The sequence below is a fragment of the Cuculus canorus genome, chromosome 27 (assembly GCF_017976375.1).
Source record: "Cuculus canorus isolate bCucCan1 chromosome 27, bCucCan1.pri, whole genome shotgun sequence".
Classification (NCBI taxonomy): Eukaryota; Metazoa; Chordata; class Aves; order Cuculiformes; family Cuculidae; genus Cuculus; species Cuculus canorus.
The window spans coordinates 6,690,764-6,708,363 of record NC_071427.1 but is presented as its reverse complement, the minus strand read 5'-3'; the positions used below and the strand labels follow the sequence as shown (position 1 = coordinate 6,708,363).

General features: G+C 57.3%; 1 protein-coding gene across 5 annotated transcripts; it reads left to right on the top strand.

Moving 5' to 3' along the window:
• Nucleotides 1-4,591: 4,591 nt before the first annotated feature.
• Nucleotides 4,592-17,588, top strand: LOC104065755 (calcium/calmodulin-dependent protein kinase type IV). 5 transcript variants are annotated; one of them, XM_054050463.1, is made up of 12 exons: nt 4,592-5,530; nt 6,006-6,133; nt 10,404-10,482; nt 10,734-10,796; nt 13,657-13,739; nt 13,893-13,965; nt 14,474-14,564; nt 14,647-14,721; nt 14,937-15,012; nt 15,157-15,283; nt 15,400-15,552; nt 16,925-17,588. In XM_054050463.1, exons 2-12 carry the CDS (start codon nt 6,036-6,038, stop codon nt 16,949-16,951), a joined length of 945 nt encoding a protein of 314 aa, XP_053906438.1. In that variant the 5' UTR covers nt 4,592-5,530; nt 6,006-6,035; the 3' UTR covers nt 16,952-17,588. The 5 variants fall into 5 exon arrangements, with proteins under 5 accessions (XP_053906438.1, XP_053906437.1, XP_053906435.1 ...); XM_054050462.1 differs by having other exon boundaries at nt 4,616-5,530; nt 6,003-6,113; nt 15,929-17,588; XM_054050460.1 differs by having other exon boundaries at nt 4,618-5,530; nt 6,003-6,133; nt 15,929-17,588.
• Nucleotides 17,589-17,600: the final 12 nt, after the last annotated feature.

The following is a 17,600-nucleotide window of genomic DNA, read 5'->3' as shown; positions in this document are numbered from 1 at the left end:
TAATCTATCGCACGCCTGCGTCTGTCCTGCCCCCTGCTCCGCTCTGACCACCGGTGACCCTTCCATCCCAGCCAGGGCTGAGCAGAGGGATGCTTTTGCACAGAATCCTGGAATGCTTTGGGTGGGAAGGGACCTCAAAGTCCATCCAGTCCCACCCCCTGCCATGGGCAGGGACACCTCCCACTGGATCAGGGGCTCCAAGCCCCATCCAACCTGGCCTGGAACCCCTCCAGGGATGGGGCATCAGGCTGAGCTCTTCCTGTCCTGTGGAAGCATTTCCACCAGGATTCCTAAAGCGGAAAGTTCTGGGCTGTCCCCAGTGCAGAGTTTGGGCTCTCCTATCCCCACCTTGGGTTTTCACACACCGGGACCACCGTGCCAGCGCTTCCCTGTCCCCTCCTGGCTCCCAGCGTCTCCTGGGCTCAGCACTATATAACCATTTCCCATTTCCAGTCTTAATCTTATAAGAATGAATTGAGAATGACCAGCGTAAATACACAGGTGCCACTGGGAGCAGAAACCACTCTTTAATCTCAGATATGAAAACAATTCCCTGCTCCGCTCGCTAGCAATCAGCAAGTGCTATCAGTGCCGCGCTCTCCCCGGGAACAGGAGAGCTTATAAATATGAATTAGTGCAGAGAAAATCTACTCTCTTACCTAAAGCTAAATGTTATCTGGGTCCCTTTCCAGCAGTGGCTGACATTTCCAGAGTGCTTTTAGTCACATCTGTGGGAAGACAACTCATTTCTTGTTTTGAAAAAAAAAAAAAAAAAAAAGAAAAAAAGAAAAAAGAGGGAGAGTGGAGAGAAAGAGGAGGAGGAGGAGGACGAGCGGCGGCGCGGGGAGATGCCGCCTTTGTTTAAAGAGGGAGATGCTGAATGCTTGAGTCTCCTCCGAGAGAGAAGAGATGCTGGGTGGGGTCTGTCCCAGGGAAAGGATGGAGCAGGAAAAGCCCACAGGCAGCGGCGCAACACCCTCCTGTCTGAGCGAGGCCTCGGAATGTGGTGTTGGCAGCTTTGGCGTCGAACAGCCCCAGGGTGGATGGGAATGGCAGCACCCACCTCTCCCGGGGTCCTGCTCCGGGGCACGTGGGGAGCGGAGCCCCCACACCTCGGTGTGCGGCACCCAGCGGAGAGGAGGCGGCAGCGGGTGCTGGAGGGATGGTGTGTGCCCTCAGCCCCGCACGGAGCCCCTCGAGCTCACCCGGGGGAATCATAGAATCAGTCACCAGGTTGGAAGGAACCCACTGGGTCATCGAGTCCAACCATTCCTAACACTCCCTAAACCATGCCCAAAGCCTCGTGGCAGGCAGTCCCTGCAGGATTTGAGGGATGGCAGATCCCTGCACGATGCCTCTGCCCAGGGTCTCGGTGAGCTGTGGCTGAGACACCTCCTGCACAGCTGGAGAGGTACAGCCGGACCGAGAGAGGCAGCGGCTGGCCTGAGAGCAGCAGTCGGTGCCTAAAACAGAGCTGGGAGCAGCTCCGGGGACCCTCCGAAAGGGAGGGGTTCAGCACCCATGGCCTGTGCAAGGGTGGGCTGTGCTGCCCTGCCAGAGCTGGGGAAACTGAGGCACAACATGGGAAATGTTGCTGAGGGGATCTCTTCAAAGAGAGGGCAGAGTGCGAGGAAGGCAATGGGGCAAGGGGGGTCCTGGGCACCACCAGCAGCAGGAGCTCAGCCCCAGCGGCACGTCCCAGTCGTGGGACTTGCTCTACATCCCAGCTGGCCGCATCTTTCCCTGCCTCTCCCACCTTCGCACGAGGGACCCCAACCCACTGCCACCACATCCCAAAGGACCCTACGCCTCCATAGGTTGACGGGAAAGGATACGGCTCCACAGCAGGTGTGCAAACCCCATCCCTCCTCCCTCCCTCCCGCTGCCTGGCTCTGATCCCCGCTCCCTGCGCACGCTGGCCTCTCACCGCAAACATATCTGCGAGGGAAGGAACTACAGACCACGCGAGTCTCTAATGGGATGCTTAAGCCGTCTTTTAGGTTTTTAATGAGCGGTTCCTGGCAGGAATGCTAAACATCACTAGGTAGACAGACCTGCCTCGCTGTCAGGCGCGCGATGTGTTTCTGTGTCCTTGTCTGGCTTAAGTGAGCTCTGACCTCATTTGCTTCGCGCCATTCAATTAACAAGGCAAGCAGCGCTGGGGAGGGGGGGGATGCCTGGGGGGAGTTTAAACGTATGTATTAATTTCCATTTTATGTTCCAAACAATTGAGCATCGCTCGGTGCTGAGAGGCAGCAGCCGGCCTCTCTCCTGGGTACCATTCCCAGCCGCCGCTCTTCCTTGGGTTCTGCTTTGCTGGCAAACCCCAACACTGGCCATTTGTGGGGTTCAGGGGGCCCACACTCTGGCTTTGCCTTCCCATCCTCATCCCAGGGATGGATCCGCACCCCACCGTGCTTCCGTTAATGCCCTTCCATCTTGTGCTTCATCCAGAATGTTGATGGCTGCGCAATGATTTGGGAAAAGAGCGAGAGAGGGAGAGCGATATTTCCCGGGATGGTTAAAAAAAAGTGACTTTAGGCACCTAAATTCATGCTGCTCTGAAATGGATTTTATTCCAGTGTAATGAGAGAACAAAATAATTAATTCCTCTCCCACAGACAAAAGGCAGGAGGCTTCCCTCCAGCCCCATCTTCCCTCCCTGGCGGGGGGACGGGCTGGTTCCTGGGGCCAAATCCTGGAGGAGCAGCCCAGCCCTTTCCTGCAGGCTGGAGACCGGGTCTGCACCCCAGGACGGGGGTCCTGGCTGGGAATGGGGGGCTGCAGTCCCCCCGTCCTGTGGCTGAAGTGCCTGTGGGGTGCCAGGATGTGCAGGGGTCCAGGCTGGATTGAGCCCCCCCCCTCCTGCCAGCACCCACCCATGGGTGTCCGCAGGCACTGCGGCGATGGCAGCCCCCACCAAGAGGTGAATTCCTGGGGTTCCAAAGGGAAGGGGCTGTCTCTGCTCTTCAAATGCAGCTCCCCCTGCTCATCCGGGGGCTGGGGATGAACAGGAGGATTGTGCTTGTTTGGGATAAAGTGATAAATATTAATTATGCCTCTTCCAGCCCACCCTTGTCTCCACAACATTCCAGAACAGGGAGAAAGGGAGGCAGAGTCAATTTATTCAGTTAGCAGGTCACTCCCTTCAAGAATATCCCTTTCAAAAGAGAGCCGCAACCAGACTAGATCAAGCAAGGCTGAGTTTGCCTCCCTCAGATGTGATAAAATATTCTAATAAATACTTGGGAAGCCCATTCCAAGGAGAATGTTCCATGCTAGCAACACCTTCACCGCGTGGCCTTTCCTGCGAGTCTCCTGTCCGAGCCGTAGTGGTGCAGCATCCATGGATGCAGCCACACAGCCTCCCGGGGACCCCGCCAGCATCAGCACCCGTCGGTCACACGAGAGGGGTCGCTGCCCCATGGGATGCTCTCCCTATCTCCATTTTTTAATATCAAAATGTAGAAGTCTGCTCCTGGAGGGCTTGGAAAAGGGACCTGGCTAAGGGGGTATAGAGCGTGATGCTGAAGGCCTCCCTCTCGCCCTGCGTGTTCATGATAAGAGTGGACATTGCTGGTGTGCTGCGACCTGCGGGCTCGGACAGGATTCGTTTCCTCCCCTCTTATGTACAGGAGAAACGGCTCCTGAACACAAAGCCCGGCGGGGCTCCCTGGTAGCGTGGATGGCCGCAGCCACGGGGACAACTGTGCCCTGGCCCCATTCCTATCCCATTTTTGGCCCCACTCCCATCCCTTCTCTTTCCCATCCCTCTCCTGGCCCCATCGCCATTCCCATTGCAACTCTATCTCCCCTCCCATCCCATTCCTGGCACCACTCCCAGTCCCACCCCAGTCCTATCTCCTTTCCCATCCCATTCCTGGCTCCATCCCAGCCTCACCCTCAATCCCATCTCAATCCTATCTCCTTTCCCATCCCACTCCTGGCTCCATCTCAGCTGCACCCCCAATCCCACCCCAGCGCTATCTTCATTTTCATCCCACCCCGGCCCCATTCCCACCCCAATCCTGTCTCTATTCCCGGCCCCATCCCAGTACCAACCCCTTTCCTATCTCTGTTCCCATTCCACCGCGGCTCCACCCCGGCCCCAATCCCGCCCCAGTCCTACCTCCTTTCCCTCCCCACTCCATCCCATCCCACCCGCAGTCCCACCTCAGTCCTAGCTCCTTTCCCATCGCATCCCAGGCTCCATCCCAGTCCCACCCAGCCCTATCTCCATTCCCATCGCGTTCCCAGCCCCAATCCCCCCTCCCCCGGTCCCCCCGGGAGCCCCGCCTCGCCCCCGCCCCCCCCCCCCCGCTCCCATCCGGCGGGCGACGGCGGCACCGTGCGGCCGCACCGGGCAGAGACCGGGGCTGGATGAGACCCGGGAGGGGCTGCGGGGCTCCAGGGGCGCCCTGGGGCAGGAGGAGATCCCCCGAGACGGGGATGCTGGGCTCTGGGTGCCCCCTGCGGGGGGGCAGGATGACACACCCCCCCGTACAGGGATGCTGGACTCTGGGTGCTCCCCGGGACAGGATGAGACCCGGGAGGGGCTGCGAGGCTCCGGGTTGAGACACCCCCCGACCCCGGGACGGGGACCCTGAGCTCTGGGCTTTTCCCAGGGCAGGATGAGAGCCCCGAGCTCCGGGAAGGGATACGGGGCTCTGGATGTTCCCCGGCATGGGGCAGGATGAGACCCTCCGGGAGGGATGCGGGGCTCTGGTTGCTCCCCAGGGTGGGGCAGCACGAGGCCCCCGGAGCGATGCGGGGCTCCGGTGCCCCGGGGATGCGGTGCAGCGGCGGCTGCGGTCGGCGGGGGGCGCTGCGGAGCCAGCCGGGAGTGCGGCGGCCGCCGGGGAGGCTTCCAGCGCCCCGCAGCCCCGTCCCCGCATCCCCACCTTCCTCTCTCCCGGCATCCTTGCGGTCCCGCTTCCCTGCGTCCCTGCCTTCCTACATCCGCATGTCCCTGCATCCTCCATCCCGTCCCTGAGCCTCTCCTTCCTCCATATCTCCTTCCTCCATCCCCGAGTCCTTCCATCCCTGCATCCCTCCTTCCTCTATCCTTGCATCCCTCCACCCCTCCGTCCTCCAACCCCGAGTCCCTGCATCCCCCAGCCCTGCATCTCTGAATCCTTCAGCCCCGAGTCCCTGCATTCTCCATCCCATCCCTGAGCCCCCCCTTCCTCCACCCCTCCATCCTCCATCCTTGCATCCCCCATCCCTGAGTCCCTCCATCCCTGCATCATTCATCCCCGAGTCCCTGCATCCCGGCGCCCCAGGACGGCTCAGCACCCTGCCAAGCACCCCCAGGGAGCTGAGCCTTATCCCCCTCGCCTTGGGGAGCAGTGGGGGGGCTCCTGCACGAGCCAGCACGAGCCTGGGGGGCTGCAGGCGGGCGCCACGGCAGCACCGAGGCGTGCGGGTGCTGAGCACCCAGCACCCACCCACCGCACAGCCGCCCCGCACCGGGAATGAGGCAGCGCCGAGCGGGATACGGCCGCGCCACGCAACGACGCCGAAGATAACGGTATGTACCGGGTCCCCAAATCCCACCGGAATATTAATGGGGTTGCAAAGTGCAAGGGGCTGCGAGGACCCGCGGTGGGAGGCGTGCTCGATGCTGGGGGGCTTGGGGAGTGACTGCAGGAATTAGCATGCCAATACCCCAAAGTGCCAACCTGTGGGGCACAGCCTGGGCATCCGGCCTGACGGGCTCTGAAGAGCCGAGGCAGCCCCAGAAGGATGGGGACGGGGTGGGAAATAAGGGGAGTGTGAGAGCCTGGTGTGAAAAGCGGGGGGGGGGGGGGGGCACAACATAGGCAGGGGGATATTATCTCCAAAAAGGCAGCGTACGTGCTGGTGGGAAGGAGATTTGTGGCTGCAACTTCCCCGCGCTCGATAATCCTGAGCACCGTGTTTTGCTGGGCCATCTGGGCGCTCGCACGCGCGGGGGCAGCGAGGCGGGGGGGCTCGGTGATGCTTGAGGCTCCTCTTCCCAGCAGCTGGCAGGAGCTCACCGCCCCCGGCCCACCATGCCCTCCTCCAAGACCAGCAGCGAGTACTGGATCGATGGGTCCCACCGTGAGGCGGCCCTGGAAGATTTCTACGTCGTAGGCCCTGAGCTGGGACGGTACCGGCTGCTGGGGGGGGTTGGCAGGGACTGGTGAGGGGCAGGAGCCCTCCTTCCATGGGAGCGTGTCCCCCATCGGGGCAGCGTGCAACCAGGGGAGGGATGGAGGAATGCAGGGGAAGGATGGAAGGATGCAGGAAGCAATGGAGGGATTCAGCAAGGGATGCAGGGATGGATGAGGGGCTGGATAAAAGGGAGAATGGAGGAAGACTCAGTCCTTACACATAAGCCTGGGCCTGGGATGCGTCGTGATGCTGCAGCAATGGCTTTAGGAGCATGCCATGAGGATTTGCAGGTTGAGGTCTGGACTCTCTGTGCACATAGTGCTGCACATTTCTCACTCCCGTGGAGAGGAGCAGGCTTGTGGTGAGACCCATCTCCCCTCTGAGCAGCCCAAGGCTTTGGGGAGGTGTGCGATGGGCCAGGGGCTGCCATGGGCCCCTCCTGCACCAGAGGAAAGGTAAGATGAGCCTCAGCGAAGGGGCACTGCCCCAGGGATGGGATTTATTCCCAGACCTGGATTTGTCCCACCTGGGAGAGAAAGCCTCACCGAGAGTACCACCCATGTCCCTGCACTGTGGGGCGTGCGGTGTCTCGGAGGGCAGGATGCCTGTGCTTTAAACCTGCCCAAAGGCAGCGCCCATCTCTGCTTCCCTGGCGGGTTTTCCCTCTCCGCTGGCACATGCTGTATAGCACCTTGGCTCCTTCCCAGCCCTTGTGGGCCCCTCAGGAAGCCACGTCCAGGGGACCCCAGGGCCACTGCCAAGCGCCTGCGGGTGCGGGAGGCTGCTGGTGCCACAGGGGCCATGGCGCATCCCAGAGATGCTGAGACCCAGCTGCCGACGAGGAGAGCAGCAACACTGGCACCGTCCTGGGAGAGATCCCAACTCGAGGGCAGGCGCTAAGGGGCAGCGGGTGTCCCAGTGCCCTGGGTGCAAGGAGGTGCCGGGATCCTGCATGTGGAAAGTCTGAGGATCCCATTTGTGTGGGCAGAGAGGAGGCAGTGCCACACGCCGAGCCCCGGCTCTGAGGCAGTGTTTTCACACTGGGGGTTCAGGCTGGTTTGCAGGGTTTCCATCAGCAGAGGAGCCGTTCAGCCTGAAGAACAGAAGGTTCAGTAAAAGAAGGTATTTAAAGCTTTTTGTCACGCGGTGGCAGGTGGCAGCCCAGGGCTTGGCAGCAGGCAGCCCCACACAGATGGATGCAGGACAGAGGGGACAGGCTCTGAGCACTGGGACCCCCGTCCATCCAGTTGAAGCATCCGGGTTGAAATCAAATTGATCTCGGCCTCCCAGAGCTGTCTGCTCACGGCTGTGTGGGGCACATGGTCTGATTTAAGGTGATGGGAACCCACTCACTGTGCTCAGCTTTCACTTGGCACCAATGCTGCCTGAGCCAGTTCACAGGGTCAGATCCTGCTGTGGCCTTAGAAGCCACGGGGAGCAGAGAATGGATGGCAGGAGGGCAGGGTGGCCATCCTGGTGGCTGCGCTGGTGCCTGACGTGCGCAGCGAGGGACTCAGAGCAGCCTCAGGGCTGCTTTTGGCTGTTGCGGTGTGGCCGTGAGCAGCAGCGTCCAGGCTGGTCTCCAGCTTGGCCACAGGTGAGCACCATCCTCCCCGCGGGCCAGCCCTGGCGCTTGACTGGCTGCACGTGCCCCCACCGCCAGTCCAGGCTCCCTCGGCAAATCCCATTGTTCAACATTTTCCAGTTCATCTGTAAAGCAAATGCAATTATCTCCTGTCGCAGTCGAGGTTGATCGAGGATATTTATTTGAAGCCTTCAGCTGCGGCGAGTGGTGGCTGCTGGGGCTGGCGGGGCAAGGGGCTCGGGTGTAGCGAATGCCGGTGTGAATCCCACCGCTGCCGTAATTGGGAAGGTGCGAGAGGCAGCCAGCACTGCGCCACGGACACAGCAGGCTCGCTGTGTCCAAGGAGCAACCCTGACACCTCCTAAGTGGCGAGCCGAAGGCTTCTAAACAAGCAGGAATCAGGCTGCAAATTGCCTGTGTGGGAAAGGAAGCACGGGAAGGACGTGGAGCTGTTGGAGCGAGTGCAGAGGAGGCCACGGAGATGCTGGAGCACCTCCTGTACGAGGACAGACTGAGAGAGTTGGGGTTGTTCAGTCTGGAGAAGAGAAGGCTCTGGGGAGACTTTAGAGCAGCTTCCAGTGCCTGAAGGGGCTCCAGGAAAGCTGGAGAGGGGCTCTGGATCAGGGAGGGCAGGGAGCGGACGAGGGAGAATGGTTTTCAGCTGGAAAAGGGGAGATTGAGACGAGACCTTAGGCAGAAATGTTTTGCTGTGAGGGTGGGGAGGCCCTGGCCCAGGGTGCCCAGAGCAGTGGTGCTGCCCCATCCCTGGAGGGGTTCCAGGCCAGGCTGGATGGGGTTTGGAGCCCCTGATCCCGTGGGAGGTGTCCCTGCCCATGGCAGGGGGTGGAACTGGATGGGCTTTGAGGTCCCTTCCAACCCAAAACATTCCATGATTCTATGAAAAGCTTGCAGGAGGGCAAGAGGCGCTGGGTCCAGGGTGGAATTCACCTGTGGCGAGGGGATGGATGGAGGAGGAGGAGGAGTGGGGGCTGCCGGGTCCTGCCCCCGCACTCAGGCTGGCTGGGAATCAGGCTAATAACCAGGCACCTGCTGCACGCAGAAAGGCAACGGCAGGGCAGGGTATTGCTTGTTTGCTGCAAACCAGACACACTTTTGTGACCTGCGCCTGCTGTGAGCTGACCTCCAGCTGTTGGGGGACCTGGGGGGGCTGCTGCAGCCAGGGGAGATGCTCACGGCTCTTCCTCTCACTAGAAGTGCAGTTGCAGCAGCGGTGATTTGGGGTTCAAATTGAAGCCTTCTGCTCATTTTCCTGAGCTGGAGAAGAGAAAGGTGACAGCCACCTCTCCCCCCCACGCCTGAGCAATTTGTTTCTGAATTGCTTTTTTTTTTTTTTTTTTCCGCAAAACAGAATTTCCTGGAAAATGCTGAGCAAAAGGAGGAAAATGGTTTTGAAAATGGCCAAGATCCTGACATCCCCAGGCCCCGCAGCATCCCCGTGGTGCCTGGTACCCTGCTCTGCCGTTGCTATGGGAATGAGATTCCCAAGTTCAGCCAGATGAGTTGCAAAATCCGCTCTCATTTTTAAAGCAAATCTCTCTTTTACAAGGGCACCCCAGGGAGCGCTGCCGGCGCTGTCAGGGCAATCGGCACATGGGGCTGCAGCAGGAGGCCGGGTTGCTCTTGGTCTTAGGGGAGATTTTGGTGCAAAAGACGTTGTCCAGTACAGGAATGGCTTTTTGGGGTTGGTGCTTTCTTGGGCTGAGGGCATGGGAAGAGAGGGATGCCATGTGCCTCGAGGCAGAGCCTGAACTCAGTCCCAGAAGACAATGAAGCCAAAGAGCAATAAAATGTGGCCGATTACCGGAGGCGAGAATTAATCTGCTTCAAGGAGCCAGGAATCAGAGATGAAATTGCAAACAAGCCTCATAATGGCCTGCAGCAATGGGTTGATTTCACCGTCCAGTGGTTGGAAACCATTCTTATCCAGCTCTACAAATCACTGGCAGCTGAGGGGCACCACTGGGGGTTGATGGGAACGATCCCTCCTGTAACTTGGAGAGGTTTAACCTGGCACGGAGGTTTTGCGGCAGCATGGGGTCACGGCATGTGCCGTGGCCTCACCAGGGATGTAGCTGGGGTGGGGACCCTCGCAGCATCCCTGTGATCCCCACTGAGATCATCCTTGCAGCTGCAAGTGGGGAGAGGGAAGCTCTGTCCTGTCAGGAAAGCCGATTAAGGATTTAAACCCCCTGTAGGACTTGGTTTTAATTAAAATGGCTTTAGCTGGGAAAGCTGGAAATGATGCGGGGAGGGGGATGCATAGGGGAGGAGGTCCAGGGAGAGGGATGCGGTGGGGGGAATGCCCAGGGAAGGGTGCCTGGGAAGGGGGATGCTCAGAGGGCAGTGTGGGGGGATGCACAGGGGTGCTGGAGGGAGGATGCCCACGGATGCAGGGAGGAAGGAGATGGCGGGGGGGTTAGGAGATGCATGGGGGGCAGATGCTCAGGGAGGGGGTGGACAGGGCAGGATGCCCAAATGAGGGATGCTTGGGGGGTGGATGAATGAAGGGGTGGATGCTCAGGTGAGGATGCCCAAGGAAGGATGCATGCTGAGCTCCCAGGGCCTGGTGCTGATAAAGGCCATGGTGGGGTGCACAGGGGACCCCCTCTTCCATCCCAGCTGCATCCAGACCACCTCACACACCTCTGCCTTCCCACAGGGGAGCCACCTCGGTGGTGTATAGCTGTGAGGAGAAGGGCACGGGGACGGCATACGCTGCCAAGATACTGAAGAAGACGGTGAGTGTTGGTGGGTGGGTGGCTGCAGGGTTGTCTCTGCTCTGCTTCGACAGCAACTCAGCACCAGGACAGGCATAAGACCATTGGTCGGGCATTGCTCCCAGTCTGGGGGTCCTGGATGGAGAAAAGCATTGGACTTTGAGCTGGGGGTACAGTAGGCTGGGGAAAAGGGGAGTACTGGCTGTGTGAGAGGGGTCTTGGTGTGGCAGGGGGCTGGACCCAGCCACCTCCATGCGATCTCTGCTTTCCAGATTGACAAAAAGATTGTAAGGACGGAGATCGGGGTCCTGCTGCGGCTCTCACACCCCAATATCGTGAGTACAACCCCATGGGAAGCCCTGCCTGCACCCCATGTCCCCTCCTTGCCTTGCAGACGGGCTCACGGGTACCTGGTCCTTGCTGCAGGATGATGACTCCCTATTTGCTGCCACCTGAAACTTCTAGTCCTTGCAGTGCCTTTGAGCTTCCCAACTCCGATAGCGAGGGCCAGGGTCCCCCCCCTGCCCTCCGCTCTATCCCCTGGCCTGAGATTTCCATTTAGTAAGCAATTTCCATCGAGGAGATCAAATGAATCCCACTGAAAATTGCCCAGCTGTAATGAATCCTGCAAGGGGAGATAAAATGCAGGGACAGGGCCGCGGGTGCTGGGCGCCACATCCCGGTGCGGACGGCTGCCATTTCTCTTGCTCAGCGCTCCAGGGATAACAGCGGCTCGGCTGGAATGATTTGCAACGCCTGGGAGCGGATCGAATCACCGCCGGTGTCAGCAGAGATGGGGCTGTCGTGTCGGCTCCTCTGCAACGGCAGGGGGCTCAGGGCCTCCATCCCCCCCGTCCATCCACCTCCCAAAAAGGCTTATTCCTGGCTCTTAGTTCCACTGGGAAATTGCAAAAGCATCTTGGAGACAAGCTGAGTTAAAGAAATAACACAAAAGGCCACCTGGGAGCTGCTGCTGTGCTGCTGGGCGCTGTGGGGTGTGACAGAGCCTGCTCCAATTGGTTTTGTGGCTGGGGCATCATTGGGACATCACCAGGACATCACCAGGACATCCTTGGGACACCACTGGGACATCATCAGGACATCATCGGGAAGCCACCAAGACACCCCCAGGACATCACAGAGATCACTGGGGCATCACCAAGGCATCATCAGGACATCCCTGGGACACCACCTCACCACTGGCTGCTGCTTCTTCCCAAGCTGCCATTCTTTTAGACCATCACTCAATCCCTCAGGCATAGCTGCTTCCAGCCTGCATCAACCATCCTTGGAGCACGAAGGCTTTGCTCTCTGGAGGAGCCCCAGCAGAGATGTCTGGCCCACCCGACACTATTCGAAACCTTGATGCAAAGAGATGAAGCCAAGAGAAATCCAAAACAACCTAAAAACAGGGATGATGGGAGCAAACATGCTGGATCTGGGTTGTCCTCAGGACCCTGGGCCAGCTCAGCATGGGGTGTTTCAGCATTTTGGGGCAATCAGACACTTCTGTCCTTTCCACGGAGATGGTTTCCCTGTCCTGGGATGTTTGGGCAGATGCAGGGACAACAGCCAGGGTGGGGATCACCTGCTTGGATCAACCCAGGAGGAGGTTCTGCTGATATCGGCCATGGATGGGGAGAGTCTCTTCTGATGAGTTATCAGATACACAACATCAAATCCCATTTCTGCCCTCCCTCTTCCTTTCCTCTCCAGGCAGCAGCGTGGCGGAGACGTGGAGGAGGAACCAGCTGGAGAGTTTTAATATTTAAATCACTGAGTTTTCTGTAGGGTTCTGCTCACTCCCAAGTTCAAGTGGTTTTCGAAGGAGAGATGCTCTGTTTCATTATTGACGCCGGTGCCATCGATGCGCTCACTATCGTTCAGCACCAACCTCGACAGTGGCTGATAATAGGATTGTAAATTTTTGAAGTTAATAGGAAAATTATAGGGCTCCCGTGTATTATTATAATGCAATAAGCTGCCACACAGTGTCTCTCACCCTGCGGGGTATCGCAGCTTGTCACCCAGCCTAGGAAGGTAATGATTAAAGCCCCATGAAATTCGCAGTGTCACAAAAGTCTTAAGAAGCATGAAATTCTCTGTTTTCCATTAAAAAAAAAAAAAAAACCCACAACTTTAAATTGCATTTTGACGCATTTTTAAGAGAGACCTGTAAATTCCAGATCTGCTGCAGCGGCACAAAGGTCCCGTGCAAACAAGCTCACCTCGCCTGGGAGCTAAAAAGCAAGAATCAGGAGAAACTTGATTTCATTAGTGCCAAAATGCAAGAACTGGGAGAAAACCAGTTTCTTTGGTGCCTCTCCTGCTAGAAAACAGTCCAAAGGACATTTCCAAAAGCACCCATGGAGTCCCAGAGTCCTGGTGGCTTTTGCCTCGCCATGCATCTCTCCTGCATTCCTGCAAGCGCAGGATCCGTCCTGGGAGGGATGAGGGCAAGGCTTGGCTGCGGATCGCTGCCACGGCGCCCGGCGGGATGCAGGCGCCCAAAGCATCAGCACGGCTGGTGAAGCTGCAAAATTAAAAAGCTTTCAGTGAGCTCCTCTTCTAAATAATGAGGTTGGAGACATGAAAAGGATAAAGGTGCTGTGTGTCCATCTCTTCCCATCCAGCGTGAACACGAGAAGGCTGTGGGGAGAGCTTAGAGCAGCTTCCAGTGCTGAAAGGGGCTCCAGGAAAGCTGGGGAGGGGCTCTTGGTCAGAGAGTGCAGGGATTGGACGAGGGACAACAGTTTTGAGCTGAAAGGGGGGACTGAGATGAAATCTTAGGAAGAAATGTTTTGCTGTGAGGGTGGGGAGGCCCTGGCCCAGTTTGCCCAGAGCAGGGGTGGCTGCCCCATCCCTGGAGGTGTTCAAAGCCAGGTTGGATGGGGCTTGGAGCAATCGGATCCAGTGGGAGGTGTCCCTGCCCATGGCAGGGGGTGGAACTGGGTGGGCTTTGGGGTCCCTTCCAGCCCAATCCATTCTATGGTTCCCAGCATTGTCTCTAATGCCTGCAGGGCTGTTCCAAACAGTTAAAAACATTCCCCCTCGAACAAATAAAAAGGCAAGGAGGGAAACGCACCGCTGCCCCAATAAACCCCTGAAAATTCTAGTGGTTGAGGACTCCCTGCAGCACAGCCGGACTCCGCATCCCACATCCACATCCTGCATCCCTCTTGTTGCCCCTTTCAGATCAAGCTGAAGGAGATCTTCGAGACGCCCTCCGAGATTGCACTCATCCTGGAGCTGGTGACGGGAGGAGAGCTCTTTGACAGGTACGCCTGGCCCCACGATCCCCTCCTGGCTCCTAACGAGGGGAGGCAAACCTCACCCTGAGGGTGAGGGCAGGATGAGGATGGAGGGGGCTGATGCACAGTATGGTTGAGGAGGATGGTAGAAGCTGAAACGCTGACCCCATGTGCCCACAGGATTGTGGAGAGGGGCTTCTACAGCGAGCGGGACGCGGCCCACGTCGTAAAGCAGATCCTGGAGGCCGTTTCGGTAATGTTCCCCCCTCCCAAAGACCCTGAAGACAGCCTGGCAGGATGGGGGGGAGTGGGTGTCGCTGTGAGGGCTGCACCCTCCAAGATAACCCAGGGAGAGGCATCCAGAGCTTCACTGTCCCAAATAACCCTGGGGAGAAGGGTTTGCCTGCTCACCCTTAGCCCTCTGAAGGCATCACTGGTGTTTGGCGGGGATGGAGGGAAGGAGGGTGGAAGGTCAGCGCTGCTCTGCGTCATGGGTCAGCTGGAGATGGGGTTTCTATGGCAACAGAAGTGTTTAAAAATGGAAACTCCAAAAGGAAAACATCCTTCCTGTGCCCTGACGGCTGTGCCGGCAGCTCCAGCACTGCAGGTGTTGGATGCTTCCAAAGGAACAATCATGGAACGGGTCCTGGGTTTGTGCCAGATCCTGGCTTGCTGCCACCTCCTCCCTAGTTCTGTCTGAAGGTGGGGCTTCCCTGCCCCTTCCCTTCCTTCCCATATCCCCACTTTCTCTCTCTCCATAGTATTTGCACGCAAACGGCGTCGTCCACCGTGACCTGAAGCCAGAGAACCTGCTCTATGCAAACCTGTCCCCCGATGCTCCCCTAAAAATTGGTGGGTTTGTGGGGTTCACAGGGGAGGGACTGTGGCACGAGGGGGGTTAACAGCACCTCTCACTTCCCTCTGTCTCTCCAAGGTGACTTCGGGCTCTCCAAGATCGTGGATGAACAGGACACCATGAAAACCGTCTGTGGGACGCCGGGGTACTGCGGTGAGCAGGAGGGAAGAGATGGGGGTGGAAGGGAGACCCAGGAGACTGCTCCTTTCCTGAGACCATGCACAGCTCGGTGCAGGGATGGCCAGCGGCTGCACTAGGCTTGGGAGATGCTGCTGGTGCTCTAGCGGTGTTTCTGGCACCATGAGGTTCCCACTGCAGCCACGGTGCTCCCCACACCCTTGCATTTGAACCCTAAACTCTGCTTTCAGCCCCTGAAATCCTCCATGGGTGCCCATATGGCCCTGAAGTGGATATGTGGTCCGTGGGCGTCATCGCCTACATCCTGTGAGTAACACCGCTGGGCGGTGAAACCATGGTGCCCAGACGGTTTGGTCCAACTTGGCCCACTGCGAGCAGCTGGCAAAGGCCAGCAGAGCTGTGCTGTGGGGCCCGGCAGCATCGTGCACCTCCTCTTCTGTGTGCCCACAGGCTCTGTGGCTTCGAGCCCTTCTTCGACCCACGAGGGGACCAGTACATGTACAGCCGCATCCTCACCTGCGACTATGAGTTCGTCTCCCCGTGGTGGGATGAGGTTTCCCTCAACGCTAAGGACTTGGTGAGCGAGCCAGTGCCAGCAATCCAGGCTGCCGAGTGAGAAACCTTTGGATCAATGCTTGTAAAGGTGACAAAACAAGGGGCTTTTGACAAATGAAAGCTTTTTGTTGGTTACAGGTCAGAAAATTGATCGTCCTGGATCCCAAGAAGAGATTGACAGTCTCCCAAGCTCTGGAGCATCCCTGGGTCACTGGGAAAGCTGCTAAATTTGCTCACATGGACAGCACACAGAAGAAAATGCAGGAATTTAATGCCCGGCGGAAACTAAAGGTATGGTGAAAGAGCCCCGTCAGCCCCCAGGGTGGCTTGTGTTTGTGTCCAACGCCACTAGGCTTAAAGGACCCCCTGCCCTGAGCTGATAAGTGTGCAGCGATGTGTGACAGCTGAGGGGTGGCTCGGGGAGGGGTGAAGGACGGTGGAGCGGCTTCTTGTGCAGCTGCATCCCAGTGGGCTGCCCAAGGAGGCAGCTGATGCCGGAAAAAGACCTGCGCGAGGCAAAGGGTTGTGTTTGCCAGCTCAGCATGGCTGCAGGTGTGGGCACAATTGTCCCTTCCACATAATCCAGGCGCTTAAGTGCCTCTAGAATGGTATTGAAGGGGAGAAACACTGGCTAATAACCACTCACCCTGCTGTGCCTTCACAACAGGCTGCCATGAAAGCTGTGGTGGCTTCCAGCCGCTTGGGCAACCACGGCCACCACGACTGCTCTCGCAGTGGGCGCAGCCAGGGGGGTTCCCAGGACACCTGCCTGCCTCAGGGGGTGAGGAACACCGGCTCTGAAGCCACCACCAGCGAGGACCTGAACGCTTTCCGGAGCGACTGCCCTGCCATGTCCAAGGTTCCAGTGAATGGCGCCGGCTGCAAAAGCTAATGTGCTCAGTGCCAGTGCCGGCCCACCATGGCTTTGATTAGCAATATCCCACTGACCCTTGGATGCTGGCATCAGGAGAGGCAGGGGAAGCTGGTGCGGGACAGGAGCGCCCTGAGAGTAGGTGTGTGTTGGAAGAACCACAGTCTGCCGTGTGGAGCATCCTTATTTAGTGTCCTGTTGCCAGTACAGTCCTACCAGGTCGCTGTGAGTGTGTGTGTGTACGGACTTGACGAGGAAATGAGGATGGTGAGTTGGACTTCCAACTAATCAACGGTTTTGGCCACTGTGGCTTGAAAAGATCCCAGGTGGGGTAAAAACGAGGAGCAAAGAGCAGGAAAAGGATTTCTTTCCCCTTCCCTACAAAGACAGTAAGTTTTGTAAGTTCCTGTAAATAGTCCTGGTGAGTTTCTTCGTGGAGAGGAGCAGGTACGTGTGGATTCTTGCTGGCCATCAATGTCACCTCTACAGTCGCTGTCACACCTGCAGGACCCTGCTGCATTAAACAAGGTGTGTAGGAGCCTTCCAACCCAGCTTTGTGATCCTACCTGGAGAAAAAGGGTTTGCCAGTGATCCCTGTATTATCTCCAGATGACCTTTGCTTAATTGATGTTTTGGATCCACTCCGGTTTAAATTCCTCCCTGTTCAGTCTTGCTGCGGGTGTGTGGCAGTGGTAGGATTGTCCAGAACTGGGAATGCTGGCTCCTCTGGCCATTCCAGGTTACAATTTACACACGGTGTTTTAATGAATAACAATTCAACTCTTTCTACAGCACATTGTCAGACTCTGTAACACGTAATGGTGCTGCTGTTCCTGAGCGAGGACAACGAGCCGATACGTATTTTGTTGCTTTTTTTTTTTTTTTATTTAAGACTAATGAACTCAGCTGTCAAACTTCTTTAAAATGACATCTTTTAGGCAGTTATTTACCAAGCCATGGGATAAGCATTTGCGGATTTTAATAATCGGACAGGAAAAGCCATATTATGCGTCGGGGATTATGGAAAACCAAGCAGCTGCTCCGCAATCCCAGCTGGCACAATCTGGGTTAGCTGAGCCGAGGTGGTGCCCGTGGCTGGGGAACACAGAACAACATTGCCCTGCCAATGGAATTCTGATCCTGCAGAGTAATGGGAAAGGCGGTATCAGTTAGATAATGGAGTGTAAGACAGTGTTGTCTTCAGCGTGGAAGGCACCCAGGGTAAGAAAAGCAAGGAGTTTGCCTCCAGTATTACGTCAACAAAGCATTATTCCACAAATATCAGTATTTAATGGCAAGAAAAAAGTGTTCTCCTGGGAGTGAAGGTGATAGGCGATGCTGTTTTGATCTCTATTATTGTTTTCAGAATGTGTTTAATAATTTACTACTTCCATATAGTGGTGATGTTTCCAATATTGCAGGTATTTATAAAGCAGCATAGACAGACAATAAAGAATCAAACATCACA